The sequence below is a fragment of the Ailuropoda melanoleuca genome, chromosome 6, assembly GCF_002007445.2.
Source record: "Ailuropoda melanoleuca isolate Jingjing chromosome 6, ASM200744v2, whole genome shotgun sequence".
Taxonomy (NCBI): Eukaryota; Metazoa; Chordata; class Mammalia; order Carnivora; family Ursidae; genus Ailuropoda; species Ailuropoda melanoleuca.
The window spans coordinates 75,108,726-75,134,785 of NC_048223.1; the positions used below are offsets into that span (position 1 = coordinate 75,108,726).

Here is a 26,060-nt window from a genome sequence, read left to right on the forward strand (position 1 = left end):
CGGCGGCGCCTCTCACCTCTCGCTGGAACCCCCCACATCGCTCCCACCCCTCTACCCCCCGTCTAACTCTCGGCTCCCCCCCTGCTAATTTTTCCCTCTCTGGGCCGCTATGCTCTTTATCCCCCAGATTCTCTCCGCTCCTCTTCCTCCTCCTCATGGATTTCCTGACACGGGACCTCACCGCCTGGTTGTGGGGGGCCTGCGTATGGACGAGTCAGCGCGAAGTATCCAGAAGGTGGCTGACTCTAAGTTCAAATTGGGGGAGTCTGAGGCTGGGGGTGCCTCCAACCCCAAAGCGATTCTGCCTTGGTGTCTGGATGGCACCCTGTGTTCCCCAGCAGTGCTTTCCCATAGGTTAGCATCACCAGCTCCCCTACCCCCATTTCACAGATGAGGAAATCGAGGCACAGTGAGGAGATTGAGTTAGCCAGAGTCAGAAACCTCTTGGAACCAGCCCCAGTTCCAGATGGTTGTCTGCAGCAGCCCAGGCACCACAAACTTCTGCTTCTTTGTGGGGGTGCTGCCCCCTCCCCCAAGTCACCCAGGAAGGGAGCCCCGCCAAGCCTGGCCAACTCCTGCAGGTGACTGAGAGTACACAGCAGGCTGCAGCCAGCCCATGCTGGTGACACCAGGCCTCTTCCTTAGTTTTCTTTTACCTTTCTTTCTTTTTAATCCAAAAGCCAGCAGCTAGCTTTTATAAAGAGTAATAAGACTGCTCACTCCAGTGCCCTGGCCTGTGACCCAGGTTAGAGAAAATTTCTGGCTCCTTCTTCAGAAGCTCAGTCAAGGCTGAATGGTCCTGGACAAATAGATGCCTGGAGATGAGCGTGGGCCAGAGTGACCCCGCCGCAGGCCCCTGCCCCCACCCCTGTAGGTGGAGATGGACAAATAGATGCCTGAAGATGAGCGTGGGCCAGAGTGACCCCGCCGCAGGCCCCTGCCCCCACCCCTGTCCTTTGTCTATTGTCCTACGTGGGTCATAGTTTTTACATTTCTAAGCACAAATTGAGAAATGCGTGTGTGTCTGCACCTGGGCATGCACACTGCGTGTGTGCCCGCATTGGTTCGTCTGTTCGTGCTGGGCTTCCTGTGGAACAAGGCTAGGAAAGGGCGCTGCTCCGCCAGGGGAGTTGAAAATAGACTTGCTGGCTTGGATGCTCGGGCATCTGGCAGCCTCTTGCCTGCCCCCTCCAGGGTACATGCTGCCCCCTAGGAGAGGATATCCTGACCACCCAGACAGGGTCCATTCATTCAGCAAACACTGGTGAGAGTGCCCTGCAACCTCTGCTTCTGCTCACAGCTCACTGTCCATGAGCCCCCCTTCCGCAAGGAGGTCTGTACTTGGAGCCAGCAGACATGGGTTCACATTACCACCCAAACTCCTCTCTTGGGTGGGCCTCAGACTGCTTGGCTATGTAACCTCGTCCTTGCCATTTGGCAGCTGTGTGGCCTTGGCCAAGTGACTGAACCTTTCTGAGCCTCACTCTGTATCTATGAACTGAGTCTTAGAGTACTACCTATCCTGTTATGCTGCTGTCAGGCCCATGGGCGGGGCACAGACCTTGGCATTGCATGAGCAATTTTAGCTATTGGGAATTCTTACTGTTTGAAAGGGGAGCAAATCGACTGCCTTCAAGGCTTCATTCTTTGCCCCTGAAAGAAGGAGGCACCAATTCCTGTCCTGCTTAATTCCAAGGAATGTTGTGAGATAACAGAGAAGGAAGGCTCTGTGCCTGTGTGGCAGGGTGTTCCCATCTCCCAGGGAACGAGGGCCCGGCTCTGCCTGGCTTGATGCTGTGAGTTAAGGCCCAGCCTCCGCTGGGAGCCGAGCCGCGATGATGTCTTGATATATTGGGAGAGGAGGGAAGCTACCGCAGGAGAGACTGCAGTGATCCCCCCTCAGCTCTATGGAAGGACTGCCCACTGATCCAGCTGCCGCCATGGCCTAGGTGCCATAGGGAGCATAGAAGCAGGAATGCTACTTCGCGGCCTAATTCAGCCAGCCAGCCAGGTGACAAGCCCAGGATCCTGGGGAAGATGCTGACGTTCGTGCATGGGCCAGGCACTGCCCCCCAGCTGCAGTTACAAAATCATCGTAAATAGGCCTCCCTAGCTTTACAGATGGGGCGATTGAGGCTCAGAAGCATGGTGACTTGCCCAAGGTCATGTAGGCAAGAGTTCCTAGCAACCGAGAATTTCAGTTAGTTTTCGGTGCTGTCACACATCAGGAGTGGCTGTCTTCTGATGGGATGTGAGGGACAGGGGTGGGGACCCGGGCAGGAGCTACAAACCCAGGCTTGGCCCTGGGCCTGGTCTGCGATCTAAATGAGGGAGTGGACTATTAGATCTCTCAAACTGGCTTCTGAAGGCAGCCTTTAGGGGTTTTTTTTTTATTGTTTTAAATGTTATTTTATTTGAATGCCTTTATTTTTATTTATAATTTTATTTCTGAACACATAATACCTTCACATAGTTCAGAATTCAAAAGGCACAAGAGAGGAGGCAGTGAAGACCCCTCCCTTCCCAGGGGCAACCACTCTGCAATTTCTCCTGTGTCCTTCCAGAGGATTTCTGCTCTCCACCCAACCCAGCCCTGCCTGCTTTTTGGCACAAATAATAACATACTCTACGCGCTTTCCTGCTCCTTACTTTTCTCACATAACATTGAGCAGAGTTTGGAGAACACGCCTTGCCTATCAAGGGTCCTAATTCCTTTTTTTATGGTTCCATAGACATTTGAAGGGCCAGGTTTGCCCTTCTAGATCGATTGCTGTGGGTCCCACTGCACCACGTTGCCTTACTCCCGGCCAGCCCAGTACTTGTTTACCACCTACGTTGCCCTGCACAGGGTTGGACGGTGGGGAAGTAGGGGGGTGGGTGATGCTTTGGTCACTTACAGTTCCAGCATCTTGCCTTTCTCCCCGATCCTTGAACCTGAAGCTCTCTAACCATGCTTCGGTGACGCAGGGTGGGCGCATAATCAGCTTTGCAGGACAGGTGAGTCCTTAGCTGGGGCCAGCCTACGCTTCTGATCGCCTGCCCTGTCTCTGTGTCTCTCTGCTCCAGTTGTGGCCATGGCCTCCGAGGATGACTTTCATCACAGTTCGAACTCCACCTACAGAACCGCAAGCAGCTCTGTCCACGCTGACCAGGAAGCACTGCTTGAGAAGCTGTTCGACCGCCCCCCGCCCAGCCTGCAGAGGCCCAAGGACCGCTTCCATGGGGCCTACATCATCTTCTTCAGCCTGGGCATTGGCGGCCTACTGCCATGGAACTTCTTTATCACTGCCAAGGAGTACTGGGTGTTCAAGTTCCGCAACTGCTCCAACCCAGCCGCGGGGGAGGACTCCGTGGGCTCGGACATCCTGGTAAGGGTGTGTTCGTCCTGGGAGCCGGAGGGCCAGGGAGCCGGTGGGGGCGGTGGGAGCAAGCAGCCCGGATGGGGTTGCAGGACGACTGTACTTGGGTGTACCGTTCCGGGAAGGTTTGCAGCCTGTCGAGAATACAGATGCAAACGAGCGCGTTGTGTGGAGCGTAGTAGAAAGACCTCAGTCCTGAGACATGCTTCGTGCGGTGCGTGAAGCCTCATGCGTCATGTGGTGGGAAGATGGAAGTGGGGAAGACACAATTGCAGCCTTCAGCCTGCATACTATTTAACTTGGGCAGAAGATGCAAATGGCGATTCTCCGCACCGTCCTGTGGTGAACCCAAGAATCCAGCGTTCATGACTCCAGGGATTTGAAAAGGTGGCTCTAATAGCAGTGAGTTCAGCTGTTACAGAAAATTCCCAAAAAAGCAGTGGTAAAACGAGATGGAACCTAATTTTTCTCTCCTATTCAAGTCTGGAGGGGCCAGCCCAATGCTGGTACGATGTTCCATGTGGTCGGGAACCTTGTTGCTCCATCATGTAAAGCTTCCATGGTCAAGATCGCTTCGCAGTCCAAGATGGCTGTTGGAGCTCCAGCCATCACGCAAGAGGAGAGGCATAAGAACATTCCTGAAGTAACACACATTGGTTCTGCTTCCATAGCATTGGGCAGAACTCAGTCGCGTGACCACATGAGCTGCAAGGAGGCTGCAAAATGTAGCCTTTAGATGTAGTCGTTCCCCCAGAGAACTGTGTGCTCAGCTAAAATGGGAGGTTGTCCAGCTGTGGAGGACAGGAGAAATGAAGACTGGGAGATCAGTAGTCTTGTCACCAGGGGAGAGATCACTATGACTCAGAGCAGGTGGACTAGAAGGGAGGGGATCTTCCAGGGGAGGAAAAGCCTGAGCAGAGGCAGGATGGGGGGACGTTCAGGTGTGTGAGGGGCGGTAAGGCACTGAGTTTTCCTGTATGGGGGGTACACGTAAGGGAAAAATAAGGCTTGAGATCATTGCCTGGGCCCTGAAGTCATTGTCCGGGCCTGGAATGCCAAGGTGAGGAGTAGACATCGTGTTTAGTGACACCAAGCCCCCTCCCACTGCTGGGGCTGCTCACTCTGGGGCGTGACTTTTCCCTTGGGTGAGGGCAGTGTTAAAGACAGAAATCACCCTGCCGCTTGTTAAAATGTAAGGAAGGCTTTCCTCAAGACTGTTGCAGTAAGGAAGAGAGATCGGGTTCAACTCCAGATATTACAAGGGCATGTGGGGATTTATAGCCAAGGAGCCAGGTGAGAGCTCAGTGGATGGAAAATTAGAGGAATTAGTGGATGGAAAAAAGAGGAGCCATCAAGGGCAGGGGAATTCTTGCTAAAGGCAGGCCAAGGGCATGCACACCAGGAGCGGGGGATGAGGGGCTTGCTCAGATATCGAGGGTGGTCGGATATCAAGGATGGGGGGGCTTCTCCATAAATGGACTTAACAGGATTCTTGCTAGGACTGGGCTGGAGAGGTAGCAGACCGGGTGGAGGCCAAGGTCAAGGCCTAGTGGAGAAGAGGGCTCAGAGGTTTGGGTCATCTCTATCAGGAACCTCAGTGTCCACAGCTGATCTAGGCTGTGTCTGCTCTCTCTTGGAAGCTCCTGGTTGGGGAGAGTGTGGGCATCTCTGAAAGCGTGGCAGGCTGGAGGGTGGCCGGCTGCCCCTCTCCTCCAGGGGACAAGAAGAGGGAACCCTAGCCGACCCTAGCCATACTCAGGCAGTGGGTCACCACCCCTTTTCTGAAAGCACTTTTGAAATCCCTAACCTAACCCCAAAGAATTTCCCCAGTTCTGTAGGGATAAATCTAACATATTGACTGGAGCAGCCCTATTGTCTGTCTCTGGGACCTGTACAAGGCCACCCATTGAAATCCCACAGGGAGTTTAAAGACTCCCAGTCTGAGCCCCACCGCAGCGATCGTGATTGAATTAGGCTGAGGTGCGGAAGGGACCGAGGTAGTCGAAGACCTCACACGCCTGGCCTCAGGCCCTTGGTACTCACACCCTGCCAGGGCCTGTTTCTGTCCACCGAGGCATTCGTAGACGCCCCCAGGGCCAGAGCAGTGCGGCGTAAACCCATTTCCGCAGCTGAAGAGGTGTCGTGAGAAGGTGGTCCAGGACTTTAGGGCTTCCTACTCAAGGTGTGGTCCCTGGACCAGGCGTCGCCTGGGAGCTTGTGCATGCGGCAGACCCGGCCCCAGAGCAGCTGAGTCAGGAGCGGCACGCCGCCAAGGCCCCAGGTGACTGAGGGCCCTGTAGACACTCGCTAGGGCGTGGCTGCCGGAAGCCGGCTACGGGGGCTCCAGCCCTGGCTTTGCTAGTGCCCGGCTCTCTGGCCTCTGGGCTGCCGCGTCTTCCTGGTGTGGATTGGGACGACTGGGGGTGGGGTGTGTGTGTGCTACTACCGCCAGCTTCTCAGGGTTGTGTCGAGGACTCAGTACGTTAATACGCACACACAGCACTGAGCACAGGCTCTGGCATCTCCGCCCCGAGTGCTGTACAAACATTATTATCACTATTATCACTTGGGGGATGGGGCCCTCACTTCCAAGCTGCATGTGGCCCTGGTGTATTTACAGACGTCTGGCTTAGCTGGGGTGCTTTATGATCCACTTTTATATACCCGTGACTCAAGCATCCCAGCTCCTGCCAGCCTCGGTAAATTACCCGGCCCACTTGGGCTTCGTCCAGAAGATCCCTGTTTCTGTCTGGGCCAGCACCCGGCCGTGGCAGCCCCCAGGGCTAGACTGAGTGTGCACCTGTCTCCTCGGGCCCCGGGGCAGGAGAGGAAGCCGCGGCCGGTGCCTGGGAGCGGGGCCTCGCGCAGTGGACCTCTGCCGCGAACTGCGCCTGCTGCAAGGCGGTCCCTTCCCAGCTGCAGGCACTTAGCATTCCAGGCCCTGCTAGGATGCTTTATTGCCTCTTTCCAAGGGCTGGCAGGTGCAGATGCAGTACCTGCGGCTGCCCGGAGCTCCTGGCTCTTGGCATCAGAGATGAGAGACCTGTCACCCCTCGATTCATGGGCCGGGTCTGCGAAGCAAGCATGCTGGGGCGTTTCTGCATTTTGCAGGCCATTTTTCTTTGCCTAATTCCTCATTCCTGCCACCCACCTCCCCAGTTCATTCCCACTCTCTTCCTGATTTCCCTGCAAGAGGTGGCTGGTCCGCTCTGTCACCCGAGGGCCACTTTGGGGGAAGGAGGGGGAGGAGTCAGATGGGTCTGTCTCCACCTGCAACTCAGTTAGCTGTGGCTCTGAATGTTGGTTTTTTCCTGTACTTTCCTTTTAATATTTCCCAGGGACCGATACCATGGGCTGGGGAGTTTGGCTGAGTAGGGATGTTGGTACAGACCCCCTCCCTTCCAATTTAGGTGACTTTCAAGGTCACCTCCCATCCCAGGCTCATGTCCTTCTGCCTAGGACAGTTTTGGGGATGCTTTAGAAAGCTTCCTGCTCACCTGCCCCCTCGTCTCTGGTCCCTGGAATAAGAACTTTGAAGAAATCCACCACGGGCCTTTGGGCCCAGAGCCCAGAAAATTAGAGCATAAACAAGGAAGAATGTCTCTGAAGAGGCGGTGCCGCAGGGCGCCGTGGTGGCCGCCGTCTTCTGAGCCAACACTGGGCCCGCTGTGCTGGCAGGGGTGTTCAACTCGCCTCTCCTTAACTGTTTCGACAGAAAGCCACACTCGGGGAGGTTCGGTCACCTGCCTCCAATTACAGAGTGAGCAAGGGCGGTAGAGAATGTCACAGAGAATTCAGATGGACAGATGATTGCAAAATTGGTCCAGCTCAGAGAGTGGCATAGAGGGGACTCTCCTGGAGACCGGACGGCCCCACCCCCTGACTCTGCCAAATGGAGAGCCTGCCCTTGGTCTGGCCTCCTATTCCACCCTGGGAGAACAGGTGCCTCAGCTCTACCCTTGGATTCTGGACCCAGCTTCCAAGCTGTCGGCGTCCCTGATCCCTTCCCTACCCCCAGGGCCTCGCTTGGCTCTGGGGTCTGTAAGCCATTCCTGATCCGGTGGGGCACTCCTCTCCCTCCCCTTGGCCTCTCCTGCAAGCCGGTCTGGGGTGCCCCTGGGCCAGGGAGTATAAGCCAGACCTGCCCCTCTTTCTACCCCCAAGAGGAGAGGGACCACACCTTCTCCTAGTCCTCCCCTGCCATAAGCCCACCGTGGCCTCCTCGCACATTCTTCTGACGTACCTTGGCCTGTCCAGGGCTCCTCTCTGATGGGACTGCAGGACATGACCAGGTCATGGTGGGACCTACAGTCTCACTCGGTGTCAGCAGACCTGGGACCCAGGCCTGGTGGTCTGCTGCTGTCCCATCCATCCCCTAACCGGAGGGAGCCCCACTAGCCCAGTCAGAGGGAGTGGAACCTCTCCTGCTGCCACCCTTCTGAGTTAGAGGATCCTGGGTCCCCAGAGCCCACTTCCTCCTCTGGTGCTTGCCACACAATTCATGGTATTGTCTCTTGTGTGGGGGCCACTGCTCAGCACTCTGCTGGCTTTAGCTCTTTTATCCCCACGGCACCTGCATGAGGCAGGAGTGTTATTATCCGTGATGAGAGTACCCAGTTCACAGATGGGCTTGCCTCCCCCACCAAACTGTGAGCTCTTTGCGGTAGAGAGCACAGCTCTCTTACTGTACATCCCTGTGCCCTCAGCACAGCTGGCATAGTGCCCAGCACATAATAGCAACAAGAAAAATCTGTTGCGTTAGTTATTGTGTGGCTGAGGAGGAAAGCCCCATTGCCCCAATCCAAGATAGGGATGGCATGGGTCTGCGAAGAAGCAGAAGAAGATCTAGGGGTCATAGTGGCCACCACCAAAGCATTTCTTTCATGTGGGTTGGTGTAGACATGAAGTGAGGGTTTTTTTTTTTTAATTTTTTTAATTTTAATTCAATTAAAATTATTATTGGTTTCAGAGGTACAGGTCTATGATTCATCAGTCTTACATAACACTCAGTGCTCATTACATCACATGCCCTCCTTAATGTCCATCCCCCAGTTACCGCATCCCTCGACCCCCCTCCCTGAAGTGAGATTTCTTCTATAGGGAAGGGACCCAGGCTGGCCTGGTTCAGCGGGAGGGGGGGGGGTCCTAGGACATCCCCTCATTATAGCACCTTAGTCCTGGCCCAAACCCTCAGCATCCCCCCAAAAAGCAGGAGAGCTTGACTTGGAAGCTATCCCTACGAACAAGGGCAGACATCCCAATTCAGAGGGGGTAGGGCTAAAAGGAACCAGGATGAACTAGTTTGGAGAAGAGGAAACTGGAAAACAGATCATCAGAGGTCTTGGCAATGACCTGCTGACTTCACAAAGTCCCTGACACGAAGCCCATGCCTACCCGCCTTTGGACCTACCATCTTTATCTGCAGGATAACCTGGTGAGTTAGGGACTGTCCTCCCCAGTTTTCTGATGGAGAAACTGAGGCTCACTGACCCATGGCCATTTGCTAGCGAGTGACAGAACTGGGCTCAGGAGCAGTCTGGAGGTGAGCAGAGCCTGTGCTGCTAGCCAGCATGCTCTCTGGCCTTTCCAGCTACCATGGTAGAATAAACTAGAATCCTCTGGGGAGCTTTTAAAGCCCACCCGCCTGCCCCAACCACCCACCCAGTTCTGGTGCAATTGAAGGAGGGGCCTGGGCACAAGCATTTTAAAGTTCTCCAGGTGAGGCCAGCAAGCAACCACATGGTCCAAGTGAAAGTTCACCACATGGAGCTAATGAGCTGTTCTCTGCCCCCACCAGAGCACCCACCCAGTAGACAGTCTAGATGATGAGAGTTCTCTGGAAGAACGTCCCCCAGGCAGGTTGTCAAAGCTCCCCTCCAGACCCAGATATCACTGGGAGGGAAGCTCTTACCAGAAGCTAAGGGCGCTGGTTCATTCCTTAATCCCACTGGATTTATTCAACACCTTGCTATGTGCCGGAGGCTTTATTTTCGTTATCCCTTTCCTTATTATAGCTCAAGGGATAGGTATTATACCCATTTTACAGAGAAGGAAACCAAGGCTCAAAAAACGTAATTTGTCCCCAAGCAGAAATGAAGTGACAGCTGGGACTCAGACTGGGCTGTCTGAACCCATGCTGTCCATGCTCACAACCCTGGGCTCCATGCCAGCGCTTTTGAGTGTTTCCAGACTGTTCTTGACACCTGCAAATTTCACTGGCAAGACTTCCATGTCTGTAACAGAAACAGCAGCGTCCACACTCAAGAACAGTCTCTGGTTGGAGTTTTCAAGGAAGAGCCAGTGATCATCCGTGATGACCTTATAAGTGGCAAAAGCCAGCTAGGCTGAGGATGGAGAGCTGTCATTGGATTTGCCCTTCTGTAGGTCCGCGGTGGCGTTGGGGAGCAGTGCCGGCGGGGTGGCGGGGGACAGATGCTGGACCAGAGGCTGCTAGCCAAGCTGGAAGATGGGGGAGGGATGCTGGATGCAGCTTTCAAACTCATTCTAGAGGAGCAAGGCGGGGCTTCCAGGGAAGTACGGTCAAGAAGGGAATGGATTTTCTGGTTTGGTTTTCTTTTTTCTTCGGGAGAAATACCAGCCAGCTTGTGGGCTCACGCAAGTGGCCCAGTAGAGAGGGGAAGGTGGGTGCTGAGAAACAGGAAGAAGCAGAGCAAGTGAGGTCCATGAGCAGAGGGCCTGGGCTCTGGGGCACAGTGGAGGGGGTCCCAGAAAAGAACACAGGTGAGGGGCGCCTGGGTGGCTCAGTCAGGTTAAGGGTCTGCCTTTGCTGGGATCATGATCCCAAGGTCCTGGGATCTAGCCAGAGATGACATCCGGATCTCTGCTCAGTGTGGGTCTGCTTCTTCCTCTGCCCCTCCCCTCTGCTTGTGCTGTCTTGCACTCGCTCTCTCTCGCTCTCTCTCTCTCAGATAAATAGAATCTTAAAAAAAAAGAATGCAGGTGATTCATCCTTAGGAACAGGAGAGAAGGCAGCCAAAGATAAAAGGAAACAAAACTGTAGTCGTGACCCATTAGGTGGATTTCATAGCCTTTAGGGGGCTGCAGCCTGTAATTTGAAACACCCCGCTCTGCCTGTTTGCCTCCAGCCGGCCATGAGGGTGCATTTTTGCCCTCGTTTGACAGGGGAGGAAAGCAGAAGCACTAAGTAACTTGCTGATGACAGGGCTGTGAAGACGAGAGCAGGGCTGTGACCCAGGGGTATCTGAGTCTGCATTGTGTTTCTTGGCACATTTGGCAAAGGCCGAGACTCCCGGATCCCGCTGTGCTGGCTCCTCCCCGCAGTGGACCTAGGCTACTCTTGCCAGGTGCTCTGGGCGTACGGGAACCACTCCTCCATGGCACGTGCTGTTCCTTGAGAATCTTCCACCATCCTGGACGTCGCTGGATCATTATGTGCCTGCAGACCAATCCTAGAGCCACTCGGATCCCTCCAAATGGAAAACACACACGGTGGACTCCATTTGGCATTCCACTTTTTTTTTTTTAAAGATTTTATTTATTTTATTTATTTGACAGAGATAGAGACAGCCAGCGAGAGAGGGAACACAAGCAGGGGGAGTGGGAGAGGAAGAAGCAGGGCTCCTAGCAGAGGAGCCTGATGTGGGGCTCGATCCCATAACGCTGGGATCACGCCCTGAGCCGAAAGCATACGCTTAACCGCTGTGCCACCCAGGCGCCCCAGCATTCCACTTTTTAAGAGCAGAATTCCAAAGCATGGTGTTCACCCCAAATCAAGGCGGGATTTGGTCTGAGCCCTGTCATCCCAGAAGGGGAGATGGCAGAGACAGTCTGGGGGTCAGGCAGGAGAGGACAGAGTTCCAGGCTTCCCTCCCAGGGCATGGGTGAGCGTCTGTGGGGCAGAGAGGGCAGGTCCCTCCCCGCAGCTGCCCAGTGCCTTGGGCTGTGGATGGCTGCTCTCAAACCATTTTTAAAAATTAGAACCAAAAGTGAGTCATATTTTTTTATTCCCTTGTCCACCCTCTGATTCTAACTGCAGACCCAGCCAGCATGCTATCTCCAATAAATATACCTGTGATGGCTTTTTCTTCTGTGTTTAGCTCTTGCTGCGTCCTGCAGAGGGAGAGAAAAAGCCTGACTTGAAACGCTGTCAGTCATGCCTTCGGTGGCCTCGACTTCTCAAATTCTCTTTTTATTTTCTCTGTGCGTGCTCATGGCCTCGCTCCCTACCCGCGCCTTGCTCCCTGGCCCCCCTGGGCTATCGATCGCTCCCCACCGCCCCCCTCCGCCTTCGATTTTATTTCCTCCCGCACTCATCCTTGGAATCCAGAGGCGATTTCCTCGACAAATTAGAACATGGCCTGGGCCTTAAGTGCTCAAGTGTCCCCTTAACGTGATTGATCATCAAGCGTATCCAGAGAGCAGAGCCAGATCACAGTCTTTGCCGGGCGCCCTCGTTACCAGGATCATCATCTGGGAGGGGTCTGTGGTGCTGGCGGGGGGCTGGGGGGTCCTAGCCGGCCTCTTGGGGGTCCTCTGTGTGTGCACACACACACTCACCTGAGGCCTGTGGCAGCGTGTGAGCCTGGGGCTTCGGCCTCCCGCCAGGCATGTTGGGTAGGGAGGTGCTGGCTGGGTCTTCTCGGGACTCTCTCTTCTCCCTCTTCCTGATGGTTCTGCTGGGTTTCCTTCTGTGGAGAACACCTGGAGCACCCCCAGACCGCCTCCTCTTTACCCACATGCCATATCCCTGGGCCCTGTCCCCCGCTCAGCCCTGGGACACCAAACCATGTCGGCCCTCTGGGGGGTGCAGAAGCTGCCCCTTCCAGCGAGGGCTGTGTGGTAAGTGGGGAGTCTTCTTGGAAGGCGTCCTCTTCCTCCTCACCCTGCCACATGGTCAGGCTGCAGAAGAGGAAGGACAGCCCAGCCTGAGCATCAGCAGTGACTGAGCCCCGAATCAGCTGTCACCCCTCAGAGGTCGGGATCACTTGTGCGTGGACTGACGAGGCTCCCTGTCCCTCTGACCCCTCCCTCGAACTGATTCTGATCCATTTCTCTGCCCGCTGAGGTTTTAGCCCGAAGGGTGGGTAGGGGAACACAAAGGATGAAAATCAGAGGCCGCTTGCCTTGTCGGGGAGGGCTGAGGCAGAAGGGTTGGCAGAAATCATGTTTCCTTTTTCCATGCTCACCTCCAGTGGTAGAAAGACCTGAGGTTTGGGAGAGCTGGTTATGTTTCTTACTGTGTTTCAAATTTGCTGGGTGACTTAGGGCTCTATTTCCTTATCTAAGAAACTAGGTGGAGGTGGGCAAACCGTTTCTGCAAACGGCCGGATGGCACATGATCTCTTTGCAGCTACTCTGCACCACAGATAATCCGTAAGCGAATGGGCCTGACCACTTTCTCGTATTTACAAAAATGGAGGCGGGCAGATTTGGCCCCGGGCACCCCTGGACTAGACGCTCCCTTACTAGTGTTCCGAGATCTATTATAGAGGGACCTACCGTGCTGAACTTCCGTGCTGAACTTCCGTGCGGAACGCTGACCGCTGCCTGACATGCCGTTTGTGTGTGTGTGCGTCTGCCGACTGTCTCCTTGACCAGACCATCCGTTCCCTGAAAGTGGGAGCTTGGGCTGAATCCCACGTGCCTGGAAGTCTACTGAGTTCAGTACATATGTGCGGAGTGGTGAATTAACCTGTAAGAGTTTGTGGGAGGCCTGTCTGGTGCTGGACTGGTGAGGGGAGGAATGGGGGGAGGGCCCTGCTCCCAGGTTTGTGCGCCGCGGGGCCACGCTCAGGGCTTGGAATCACGGTGGGGTTATTTTACCGGTGCACCAAGGTGACACCGGAGCAGACGCCCTCCACTGCCGGGTTAGCTGTACACATTGCTGATAACAGGTCCATCATGCCTGAAACTTTGGGGTTCCCCTTTGGGTTGCTCTGCCCTCCGCCCCCACACTCAGTCTGTCAGCAAGCTTTGTTGATCCCGCCTTCCCAGCGGCTCAAGTGCCTCCTGTTCTCTTTTCCACGGCCAGCACCCCAGCCTCAGCCTTGCTGGCTGCTGGCTCCCAGGGCGCCCCCCGCAAACCGTTCTCCATGGAGGCTGCGGACGGGGTCTCTTTAAGATATGAAATGGAGCGGCTGTCTCCTGCGCCAGGTAAAGGGGCAAGCATTGCAGATAGAGGGCTGGGTTTGAGCTGCGTGACTTTGGGCAAGTGCCTGACCTCTCTGAGCCTCAGTTTCCTCATTTGCAACAGGACTTGTCCCTGGGAGGGCTGCTATCAGCATCAAGGGAGTGAATACATGAAAAGCACTCAGAACAGGAGAGTGTGGGGAGGGCTCCGTGACTGCGTGTCCGCACCAAGTTTCTCAGTCGCTTAGGATCCGGCAGTGCCTTCCCTTTGCACTTAGAATAAGATCCAAACTCTGACCCCAGCCGGGTCTCCCCACTCTCTCCCTTACTCCCCGAGTCCAGGATCAGCCTGGTTTGCCAGGTGCTCGAACGCACAGACTCACTCCTGCCTTGGGACCAACCACATGCTGCTCCCTCTGTCCAGAATGCTTTGCCCATCACCCCTCTCATAGCTTATGCTCGGGGCCAAACGTCAGCTCCTTCAAGAGGTGGGCTCTCACCCCCCTCACCAACATCAGCCCCCGCCCCCGCACTAGGCTCTGTTATAGCTCCTTACTTGGTTTTTCTGTTCATTGCATTTAATGTAAGCTTTTTTTCTGAACTTGCTGTTTGCTCCTTTTGCCGCCTCCCTCGCCAGAGCCCCACGGCCTCCCAGCCTCTAGCTCATGTTGGCACTCACAAGGTGCTCAGCTGTTACTGTCGAGGAGGTGAGTGGCCTCTAGCTGATCAGCTGCCTTTACTGTGTCTTGAGTGAAGAAATGAATGGATCCATGCGTGGCCGCTGCCACCTGCTGCTCCCCCTCGGTCCCTTCTGCCCTCCCCGGCCAGGTGATCCCTCTGTGCCCAGCCCTGAACAGATCTGTGCTATTCAGAAGCCTTCTTCCATGGCTCCCCAGTTCCTTCTGAGACAAGCGCCCCTCTTCAGCCTGCTACCTGACACCATCCGTAGTCTCCCCTCCGGGCCTCCCTCACCTCATAGGCCCCCTCATTTAACCAAACTGGAGCCCCTGGGATGTCCTGGAAGGGGGCCAAAGAAGGGAGGACAGTGTGCTGAGGAGCCCGAGGAGGGTCAAGGGGTGAGGCTGCATGGAGGAGCAGAGGAGGCAGCAAGTCCCCTGCGAGGCAGATAAGGACCAGACATGAGAGCGTGGCTTGGAGTCAGGAAAGCAGAGCGTGGCCAGGCCTGGGGAGGAGCCTGAGCCCAGGGTGGGCAGAGGGGAGTCCCAAGGCCGGGGGACAGCAGGAGCCACTGTCCTTTGCTAGGGAATTGGGGACCAGCAAGTGACCGACTTGGGGTGAGGGTGAAGGAAAGCAGAGAAACTTGGAGCAGGAGCACTGAGAAAAGGAGGGCAGATCATGGAGCCTGGGGACAGGCGGCTGGGGGAGCTCTCGAAGGTGCTCTGGAAGGCCTTTGGTTGGGGAGCTTGGAGCTGGGGTTCAGCAGGCCACCCAGGCAGGATGGGAGGCAGGCAGTGGCAATTGTTCTGACACAGGGACGGATGTATTTACGGGGCTCATGGGAGCCAGGGGAGATGAGCTTCCCAAGGCAGGAGTACAGCACGGGGACAGAAGAGGCACCTCCATCCTGGGGCACAGGAGCCTCACCTCTGGTGGCAGAGTGCAGAGGTCAACCAAGACCAGACCAAGCTACTGAGGACTTAGAACGGCAGCATTTGATTCTCACGGTTCTGGCAGCGAGAAGCCCCAAACAAAGAGGCCATGCCTGCCCCAAAGACTCTAGGAAGAATCTTGCTTGCCTCTTCCAGGTTCTGGGGGCTCCCACAGTCCTTGGCTCCCGGCAGCGTAATTCCAGTCTCTGCCTCTGTTCGCATGGCTCTCTCCCCACCTCCATCTGCATGCCCTCTTCTGCTTCTGAGGACACCAGTCCTTGCGTTTGGGGCTCACCCTGATCCGGTATGACCCCCTCTTACCTGGTGATATCCGTAAGGACCCTATTTCCAAATCAGGTCACATTCAGAGGTTCTGGGGAGACATGAATTTGGGGGAATACTCTTCAGCCCACTACAGCCGAGGTGGGGGGGGTGTAGTGGTGTCAGGAGCATGACCAAGCCTTGGTTGTGGGTGGCCTGCCAAGAGAACCCTTTGAAGGAGTCTTTCCCAGAGCAGCCTGGGAGGGGGGAAGGTGTTAGCATTGAGGGCATGGGCTGCCTGTCCAGGGGGTTTGGGGCAAAGGCTGAAGGCCATGAAGTCAGAGAGGTTTTTCTTTCCTAAGGCAAACAAGAAGGAAGGCCCCGCAGTGAGAGAGAGAAGATGCAGACAGGGAGGGTGAGCGTTCATGGTGCAGTCTCCGGAAGTCAGCATAGGCTGGGGGAGAGAAAGTGTGCTCCAGAGGGCTCTACACAGAAGTGGGGGAAGTAGGGAGACTCATTCCAGAAAATCTCAGCAACTCTGCTTATCTTCTGGCAGGGATTCCAGGGAGATGTGAAAAAGGATTGCAGGCTAAGGAGGACTCCAGGCCATTAAAGAGCAGGACTGACAGTGGCCCCAGGAAGCCGGGGCCTGGAGATGGCCCATGAGGCTGAGTGTCTGTGCCGTGCTCACAGGTCTGATGGGGGGGCCTGTCCTCAGAGTGGCTGGGTCTGTCTGGCCGGCGTCCTTCAGGGCCTTACCTTTCTGCTTCTGACCCGGCTTTGCTCTGCCCTTGGGCCCCTAGCCACCTATCATACCTGGATGGATCGGGGCTCCTGTGTCTCTCACCTGTCTGGGCCCTGGAGCAGGCATTGTCCAACCAGCCCTCCCAGCTCGTCCACACCACTGTTAGCTTCCCTGGGCCAGTGTCCCAAGCACGGGGCCTTGGAACCTACAGAGAGGACATCAGCTGCACCCCTGAGGGACACCTGCCCTCTGCTCCCTTCCTGGTCAATGCCAGGGCAAGGGCGCCTCCCCACCACATCCCAGGCCGGAGAGCTCGGCGATCAGAAGGCAGCAAGTTTGCAGCAGCAAACTATTCTTGGCTCCAGCCCGCTCGCTGCTGCTAATTTCATGCCCCTGTGATCCAGGTAACGCTTTGCTGCCTCGAGCTGCCACCCCCGGGCCCGAATCGCTTTTTCTCGCCCCGCAGGAGCCCGCTGCCTCTGCCACTGTGCTCTTGCGGTGGGGGCTGTGTGAGGCTGCCTCTGAGCCGGGCGGCCGGGCTCCGAGCTAGCCTGCCGCGGCTTGTGACTAATTTGCCGCACTTATTTCAAAGTGCCCAAATAGCATTCAGGGGAGAAGCAGCTTAACCAGGGCCTGCCAGAGATAAACGGGCTCATTTCAGGGCCTCCCTGCCTGAAGAAACCTCTTTACCTGGACGCTGAGCCCAGAATTAAATTCTTCCAGAAGAGACGCTTAGCACAGAGCCGCTCAGCGTGGCGGAGGAGGGGAAATGTTCCCCCTCGTAAAATGGGCCTCACATCTGGCCGGCTGGCTCTGGTGGGTTTTTAAATTGTGTCTGAAGAGCGGCTCTCCCCTTCGCTGGTGTTTGCAAGCCGGGCCAGAGTGTAACAGATGAATGTGACTTGCCCATCTCCATCACAGTGGCTCAGGCGCCCCGCACCCAGGCCAGAGCGGGGCTCCCCCACACCTGCCAGGCACCCCCGGGGTCTGGGTTTTGAGCCCCTCCTCTGCTGGGCCTGGGGGACAGGGCTCTGCGGAGTCAGCCCACGTCAGGGGAGAAGCTGGAAGCCGGCCTGGCTCTTCCCGACTCTCATGTCCCCTGGACCGTGCTCTGTGCTTGTCAGCGGACCGTGTCCTTCCATTTCGGGCGGCTGACAGAAGCGAGGGCTCTTCTCCGAATCCTTTTCCTTTTAACTCTACTCAGAACCACCACTCTGTAGAAATGCCCTGGGAAATGGACCGTGGGGTTTAAGGAGCAGAGAGTTAACCGCAGAGGGGAAAGAAATCAAACCCGTCATTTGCTGGCTTGGGGAGGTCCCCCGTGTGTCGGGGCTGTGGCAGAGGGAAGACGCCGCCCTGATGGGACCTCAGAGTGTGCAAGCTGATCCCTACTCGCTGCTGGGAAGGCACGTGGGCTGCTGGTGCCGGCCACTGGGGCTTCCGTGTGACCTGGTGCAATCCCAGGGACAGCATTGGAGCCTGTGCGTCTGTGAGGCAGACCTCCTCAGCTAGAGCCCCTAAATGTCCCCCCACCCCACCCCACCCCTGCCCTGCATCAGAAGATCTGATGCCAGCACGCACCAGGTAGGCGCCTCTGCGTAGTTCATCCACCTGGTAGCCTCAGGCTCCTTATCTATAAAATGGGAGCAAACCCAGCACTGCCTCGCCCTCACAGGCTGCCTTAAGAGCAAAGGGACAGGGATCTGTGCAGGCCATATGTGAGCAGTTTTGTTCACTGGCAGTTTACCTGGCACGCTGTGGGGCTTCCGCGCCCCCACTCAGCTTACCTGCACCACGTCATGGATGGCTCTGGTGTTCCCACTGCCAGTGTGCTGAGCTCCAGGGGACTGCAGTGTGCAGGGAGATGGTTGAAGGCAGGGAGCTTAGAGGAGAAGCACGAGGGGCAGAAGCTTTCTGCTTTCTTCCTCACTGGGCCTCTCCTCCCATCAGGTTGGCGAATTCAGAACGGTGGCCGATGGGGCCGCTATCTCCTGTTAGCACCCTGAAAGAGAAGGGTGGGTGCCTTGGCTCCATGCCGCCTCTCCCGGGACGTTTGGGCTGAATGCACGGCACAGTGTAGTTTTGTCATAGCTCAGTAGATTCCCGTCAATGCCGAGGAAGGCCTCAGGGAGTCTGTTCCAACAAAGGCACTTGGGTCCGAGTCCGTAGGTGGCAAAGAAGCAACCCTCGGGGCCTTTGCATGTGCTGTTCCTGCCTCTTGGAGTGCACTCTGTCTCCCCCCGCCAGCGCCCCCACCTCCCTATATCCATCTGGCAAACTTCCCCCGGCCTTTCAGGGCCTCCTGCGGGACCCCCCCCCCAAGGCCCCTCTTTCCCTCCTCCGCCATACCTTGTGTTCCCCGTACTCAAGCTGCAGGCCGGTGCCAGGCTCCAAGCTCCCAGAGGCATACACCAGGCCACCAGCACAGTGCGGGGCACACGGGGGTGGCCACATTTTCAGAAAACAAAGGAGTGGTTTGCTGATTGGATGGGCAGCGACCACTGGCCAAGTGGAAGTCCGTGGGATTACCAGCCTCTGGGGCTCCCGACTACTGAGGCAGAGAACCCTGCTCAGAGAGACCCCGTCATCCCACCATGTCCTGCCCTGCTGATCCCACCCATCTTCAGCCCTGCCTGCTTGCTGAATCACACGGTCTCCTACCTGCAGGAACGACCCCCCCCCCCAAAGGACATAGGTTTTCCGTGGACTCTTTAAACAGGGCTGCCATATGGCACAGCTGTGAGGGGATTCACTCATCTCGTCCGTTCAGGATTGGTGCTCTCAGTGGGTGTGCAAGGCACAGCCTCCGCTGTCCCCCGAGGTGACCCAGTGCCACTGCCCCGGGGCTCTCCTTGTCCCTCTACTCCTACATGGCCAGCACTGGCTTTTGGGGTCTTTGGGTTCACCTCTGGAGGTAGAGGCCATGTTCATCGGTCATGTTGTGGGGCAGCTGGTGTGACAATAGCAACAGAGCCTTTTGCGGGAGCTCCTAGGAACGAGGCGCAAGTACAAGTCATCCCCACACGTGGCATTACATACGATCGCCCTATGGGATGGAAAGGATGGATTGCTTGGAGGAGGCAGGACTGTCACCGATGTGTTTGCACCAGTATTCACATGTTTTTACATTTCCTGGAGTAAAATGGGAGAAGGGGGCCCCAACATCCCTTGCAGGCAAACAAGACGCAGCTAGGAAGGAAATGCCAGCTGCAGGTCTGCAAAGGGTGTAATCCAGGTTGGAAAGTAGGGCCTTCACTGCTGGATGTTTCTTAGAAAGGAGCCCGAGGCCACCCGTTATGTGTGACTATACCATCTCAGGGTGCACCGTCCTAGGGAAGCAAGAGTGAGGGAAAAGGGAAGCAAGGTGGGGAGGGGAGAGAGCAAATGCAGGCTCGCCACAGCTTTGCAACAAAACACAGCTGGTCGCTTGGGCACCCAGCATGAATCCAGAGAAGCCACATGGGGCCACCCACCACATTTTAGACCAGTTCATGGGGTCGAGAAGAAAGTCAAGAAGTTTATCTCTTGTCTCCTTCCCATTTCCTGCCTCTTGTTGGTCAAAGCCTGTGTCATGGGGCTTTTCCTCTCCCCACTTCAGAGAGTGTCACCTGACCCCTCCCACCGTCACCCAGGGAGCGAGAGCCTCAAGCGTGCGGCCTGGGCAGTGCGCAGCACAGGGGTCTCTCCCTAGCAGTCGGCTCCTCTGGGGGCAGCAGCGGGCAGTGGCTTTATGACTGTGGGACTGATTAGCAAGGCAAATGGCCCGAGGGGCGGGCAAGGTGAGCAGATCTGGGGTGGCACGTAAGCTAAATCCTGTTTTTTGGAATCTGCACACAATGAGCCTAATTTCAGGAAAGTCGAAGGGGACTTATGTGAGCAAGCATAGCCTTGTTTGCCTCGCAGGCAGATACATTGGTCTTTGTGTCTGGCTGTCCCTGTTTTCATCGAGAAACTGAATGTAAACTACACCAAGAGGCAGCAATGTGCAGAAAAACTCTGGATAGGAGGAACTCAGCGGTCCCAAGCCCCATTCATTCGGAATGTATTGCTGTGTAACAAAATACTACACACTCCAGCGGCTTAACACGACATGCGTTTATTATCTCACAGTGCCTGTGGGCCAGGAGTCGGGGCCCAGCCTGACAGAGTCTCCAGCTCAGGGTCTTACACAGCCACAATCACGGGCACAGCCAGGGCTGCGGTCTCACCAGAGGCTCGGCTGGAGAAGGATCACTTCCAGGCTTACTTGGGTTGTGGGGAGAATTCAATTCCTTGCAGTCACAGGACTGAGAGCTTCAGTTTCTTGCTAGGCATTGACCAGAAACCTCTCTGAGCAACTAGGGGTCACCTGCAGTTCTTGCCACTTGGGGTTCCCCAGGATGGCCCCTTGCATCCTCTGAGCCATCAAGGGAGAAAGAAAAAGCGCCCAGCAAGACAGGTGCTACCGTCTCGTGTAACGTTATCCCATACACGTCATCCTGTATGTCCACCCCTTTGCCATATTCTCTTGGTTAGAAGCAAGTCACAGGTCCCACCCACACTTAGCAGAGGGCGTCACATACAAGGGCTTGAGCACAGGAGGCTGGGACCGTGGGGACCACCTAGAGAGTCTGTCCACCACATTTTGCTAGAACTTTACTTACAGGCAAAAGCAGCAAGTAAGTAACCCCCCCCACACACACACAACATGTTCATATCAGGAGCTAAGTTAAAAAAAAAAAAAAAAAAAGCAAGCTCCATGGGGTGTGCTGAGTCAGCCTACACAACCATCTACAGCCCCCCATCCCCACCAGTAGAAAAATGGCCCAGAGTCCAGCCCATTCTGCCCCTCCTGCACGCTCTTTGAAAAGCCGAGAAAATGGGCTCTGTCAACAGAAAGGGAGGCAGAGCCTTATCCATTTTCAATATTTAAAATGCTTTCCAACATTAAAAGGACAATTTTCTGCTTAAATATCAACAGACCAGAACATTCAATTACCTAGAAAATCCCCATTCCTAAAATGTTCAGGGAACCTAAGCCTGCTCGAAAAAACAAAGACAGAGACCCTGCATCCCATGCGATGGTTATCGTAGACTTGCCACGGATTGAGCTGCCACTGAAGGAAGGAAGCCCCGTGGTGGGGGGGGCTCAGATTTGGGGCCGTCTTGGTCGGCCCCCACCTGCGGCTGTCTCTTCCTCGTGGCCCTTCTCTGTGGCTCCTGCCTGCCACCTGTCTGGCCTCACGTAGGCGCAGCCACTGTGTCAAGACGTAATTGACTGAGTGCCTCGGACCAGTCCAAGCTCTACTGAGCCCATCAGGGCAGGGACAATGAGGTGGCACCTCAAAGGAGGAAGGCTATTTCTAAGGCTCATGGTTGATGGCCCACACTTGCTGTGATTACCATTTTAATTGCAAGGCTGCCACCACCTTATATTCGGGGTGCAGATTTCAAAGACCACAAAGCACTCTGCAGGCTTTAAAAAGGGACCATGGAACAGTCAGTTTCAGACCAGAAGGAGCTCATTATGATACCTTTCTCTCTCAGGCGCCACATTGCAATCAGACTCTCCCAGAAAGGACAGATCTGACCCTCTGTTTCAAGGTCTGACTCAGATCCCACCTCCTCTGGGACCTTTCCCCAAACCCGTATTCATTCCCATTCTCTCACAGGATCCGCCTCCCTGGTCCACTCCCCCGCCTGGAACCCTTCTTCTAGAACTCACCACTCCTACCTCTGATTTGGCAAAAACAAAAACCCACAGAATTCTGACATCTCTTCCCGTGGCATTTTGCGATGCAAGTACCTTCACACTCTATCTTCCACTCCCAGTGGGATGCTTCCTTCTTAGCGGGCAGGAAGCGTGTCTCATTCTGTGTAGTGATCCCTATAACTGGCCCAGTGCTCTGCACATCGGCGAGGTTTTTGCACACGTTGTCCCTTGTGCTTGGTACATTTGTAACTCAAAATCTTGTCTCAGTTAAGTCCAACTTTGTGAGCTTTCCGGAGAAGAATGCTCACAACTTCTTTTTTATTTTTCAGAGTAAAAAACATAATATAAAGCCTTTGTATTGGGCACACAGGAAATGCTTAATACGTGTCATCTGTTCTCGTGGCTTAATACCCATGGTCATTACCAATCTGGGGTTCATGGTTTGCCATACAATGACCAAAACCAAGGCATGTCAGCCCTTTCTGATTTTTTTAAAAGACAGGTATATTGAGGAGTAACGGATATGCAGTAACATGTACCCTGATGAGTGGGCAGTTCTCTGAGTTTGGAGAACCAGGTGTTGTTGCCATATAGCTTCTTGAGCTCTGAGTTCCAGCACATTGTAAGCAGCAGCTCTTCATCGTGTGGTCTCATGCGTGTTTCATCTGGAATACCCTGCAACTGCTTCCAGAAAAAAAATGCCCTTTTCCTCCCTCTTGGCCAGTCTAGGAGCCATTTCCCAAAGTGGCTTTGACCTTGGGTAGCATCTCTACTGAGGGAGCAAATCCAGAGTCAGAACAAAGTTTCCTCGTGGGCGTCAGGGTTGGTCTATTTCTAAGAGGCCTCACTTGGTTGCAAGAACACAAGAATGTGGTTGGGTCAGAACAAAGCCCATTCGGTTAGTTGAAATGTGGCAGTAGCAAAGCAGGCTGGTCGGGCGCAGTCTTTCTGCGCGCACAGGCTCACAGTTGAGTCCTGTCCCTTTGGCTCTTCGTGGGTGGGACGGGGAGAGCAGGCGGGAGCGTGGGCCCTAGAGCATTAGGGGCCTCTCTGAGGGCAAGGACAAGGTCCAATCCTAACTTACACCCCCAGCACTTCGCACAGCTGATATTGGTGTCTGTTGAGTGACCGAGTGAGTGATCGTTGGTCACAATGGGGTGAGACCGTGCCGTCTTGGGGTAGGCCTACCCGTCACTCACTGGTTTCTGAAGACAGAAAGGAGAAGCCCCCAGGAAGGCCTCCCACCCAACCCCGGTGACATCAGCAGCCCCCTCACTTCTGTGCTTGCAGAACTACTTCGAGAGCTACCTGACCGTCGCCTCCACAGTCTCGTCCGTGCTGTGCCTCATGGCAAACTTCCTCCTCGTCAACAGGTAGGCCACGTTCCTCCTTCGTTCCTTCTTCGTTCCTTCTTCGTTCCTTCGTCCGCCAGCCCCCGCCCTTCGCCTCCAGGCATCTCCGTGCGCGCGCGCCTCTCGCTCACGGCTGCTGCTTCTCTGCTCGCCTCAGGGGCAGCCCCCCAAGTAGGAGGCCAGCAGGGAAGACTGAGAGGTCAGACCAGTGACCTGGGGCCCCGCCGAGGGAAGCCGGGGCAGGGAGCTGGACTTTCACTTCCCAGCCACACGCTGGGACACCGTGTCAGCAGCCAGCAGGAGGCCTGTGGGGACTGGGCTCTTCCTCCTTTCCCATCTGGGGCGCCTGTCTGTCACCAGCTGCCTGGGCTGCTGACAGGGCGGCCCGAGGCCAGCATGTGGATGGAGGGGGCGGGCCCAGGGTCCAAGGCTTGTGGAAGCTGGTCTTCTAAGCATTTCTTTTCTTTTTTTTCTTTTTTATGATTTTTAAGATGCATTTATTTTAGAAATAGATAGAGATGGGAGAGCTGGGGGAGGAGCAGAGGGAGAGGGACAAGCAGACTCTGCAGTGAGTGCAGAGCCCGATATAGGGCTTGATGCCACGACCCTGAGATCATGACCTGAGCTGAAACCAAGAGTCAGACGCTTAACCAACTGAGCCACCCAGACGCCCCCTCAAGTGTTTCTGAGAGTATGAGAAGTTAAGAGCCTGGTACCCCATGATTCTGGCTCTCGCTCCATGGGGTAGGCCATCAGTTCATGGGTTGACTATTCACAGAGGCTCAGTGGGGACCTCCTGACACTGTGTTGGAGTAGGGGCTGGGAGAGAGCCCCCCAGCTGCACTGTGGAAGAAGAAATGATGTAGGAGATAGCCGGGCAAGTTAGCATGGCCCTTAGGCCCACCAGGGGACCCTTGCCTCAACTTAGGTTTGCAGGAGCACCAGCCCTAGCTGCTTTGCCCACATTTCCCCTAAGCTACCGCCAGGAACCTTCTCTGGGCACAGCTGCCTGAAACCTTGGGCCCCTGCTGGCAAATCAGTTTTACCCAACACTGCTAACTTTGCAGGACCAGCCTGGATCTCTGGTGGAACGGGACTCCAAGGCATGTCTGGCCTCAGGGAGCACGCTGAGATAGGTTGGTGGTGTCTGCTCTTAGCACAGGAGGAGCGAGGCGGCATGTGGGCTAAACCTGGGTGGACCAGTGCTTCCAAACACACTGTGCTGTGGGACCATTGCAATGATCTGTCATGGCATTCAGATCCCAAAGCGTGGTTGTGGCTTCAACACTAACAGTAATGAGTATGTCTCATGATCGGGGCATCATCGGGCTCCGTGGGCGGCTCTGACTCGCTGCCTCTCGTGGCTGCAGACAGCTGGGCTGGACCTGCTCACCCCTCTCCGGCACCATCTCCTTCTCCTCTCTTCCACCCTCCCCTCCCTTCCCCGTGTTCTCTTGCACATACCTGGCTCAGGTAACAGGACGTTTCATCTTGTGGCTCAAGAGCAAGGGCTCAGGAGAGCAAGGCAGAGGCTACACGGGTTCTGTAACCCGGTCTCTGCAGCCACATGGCGAGCGTCACTTATGCTGGACTCAGCTGGGCAAGCACTCACCAAGCCCACTTGGTTTCAAGGGGACACATACCCACCTGTCAATGGAAGGAGAGGCAAAGAATTTGCACCCATTTTAAAACCAAAGTGCAGGCTGTAAGGGCGAAAAGCAGAATGGGACACACATGGCCTGAGGGCCTTGCAACCCCAATCGTAAACCAGCTGACCCTTAACCTGCCTCCTCGTGCCTTCCCCTGGTGCACAGGGTTACCCTCAGTATTCTCAAAGGTGGGGTGAAGCCTCCAGAGGACCCCCCCCCCTGCAGGAGGAATGAGTGGAGGAATGGAGCTCAGAGCAGGGCCAAGTGTTCCCTCAGCACTGCTGGTCCCTGGAGGGAAGCGCTGCAGGAGAGAAGGCAGGAAGAAGGGACGGGGACACAAGGGAGGAGGATGAGGAAGAGGGGGTGACAGCTGAGGTGGTGGAGGCCCCCTTGGTCTCTCACCACCCCCCTCTTTTCCAGGACTCTCTCTGGATCCTCTCTGTCCGCTCGCCTGGCTGGCACTGGGGATGTGGGTTTGTCCAGCGGGGACAGCCCGGGCTCGTCTAAGTGAGAGCCCCCACCCACTTCTAGATCTGGTGTCGTTGTCTGAACTATAACAAGGGGTGAGCCCTGGTGACACACAGTAACCTGAGAGGGAGACCGTGACATTAGCCACTTTTCAGGCGGAAGTCAGAAGCTGTATCCAAGACCACAGGACCCATGAGGGGTGGCCCAAGCTGGTGTTGTGCCTCCTCTGTGGTCATGAGATCCAGCAGACCAGAAGCCAGCCTGCGACGGGTCAGCTGGGGCAGGGAAGGTCGACCCTCAGGACACGAGGTTAGCGCTTCCGAGCTCACGTACCCTTACCCTTAGAGCTTTGTCTCCTTTAATCCTCCCACCAACCAGAGAGCAGAAAACTTGGTACCTTCTTTTACAGATGGGAAAACAGGCTCACAGAGGTCACGTGAACACTAACAGGGTGAAGCCAGATGGGAACTGGGATCCTTCTCACCCCACACTTGTACTTGGAACCTCTGGGCTCCCCGGCCCCTCCCTGCCACCAGAGCCATACCTCAGAGCCTTCTGGTGAGGGTCTCTGCCCTGGCTTCAGGCAGCTGGAAGGAAGGCGATGGTAAAGGAGGTGTAGGTCTGTCTGCAGTGGGGACAGTGGACCACCTAGGCAGTCACCCTCCCAAGGTCAGGCAGGCTGCTGGCTTTGAAGGCTCAGCATTATAGGGCATCTTCCAGAAGGTCCAGCCTACCCCAGGGCCTGCCCTTGCCCTTTCCTGCCTATAGGAGGGGGCGAAGGCAATGTGGGGAATGCTCATGGGCCTCCGTCTGT

At 55.6% G+C, this 26,060-nt stretch overlaps 1 protein-coding gene across 4 annotated transcripts in view; it reads left to right on the forward strand.

Moving 5' to 3' along the window:
- The window catches only part of SLC29A3 (solute carrier family 29 member 3), a 40,127-nt gene that overhangs the window by 975 nt on the left and 13,092 nt on the right, over positions 1 to 26,060 (forward strand). For 2 of the 4 annotated variants that reach the window (XM_034662648.1, XM_034662649.1), the window contains exon 2: positions 3,067 to 3,368. In XM_034662648.1, coding sequence (XP_034518539.1) covers positions 3,067 to 3,368 — 302 coding nt within the window. Of the gene's footprint in view, positions 1 to 199; positions 236 to 3,066; positions 3,369 to 23,067; positions 23,151 to 26,060 lie in introns of those variants that run through there. The other 2 variants (XM_019807729.2, XM_034662647.1) reach the window with 2 other exon arrangements.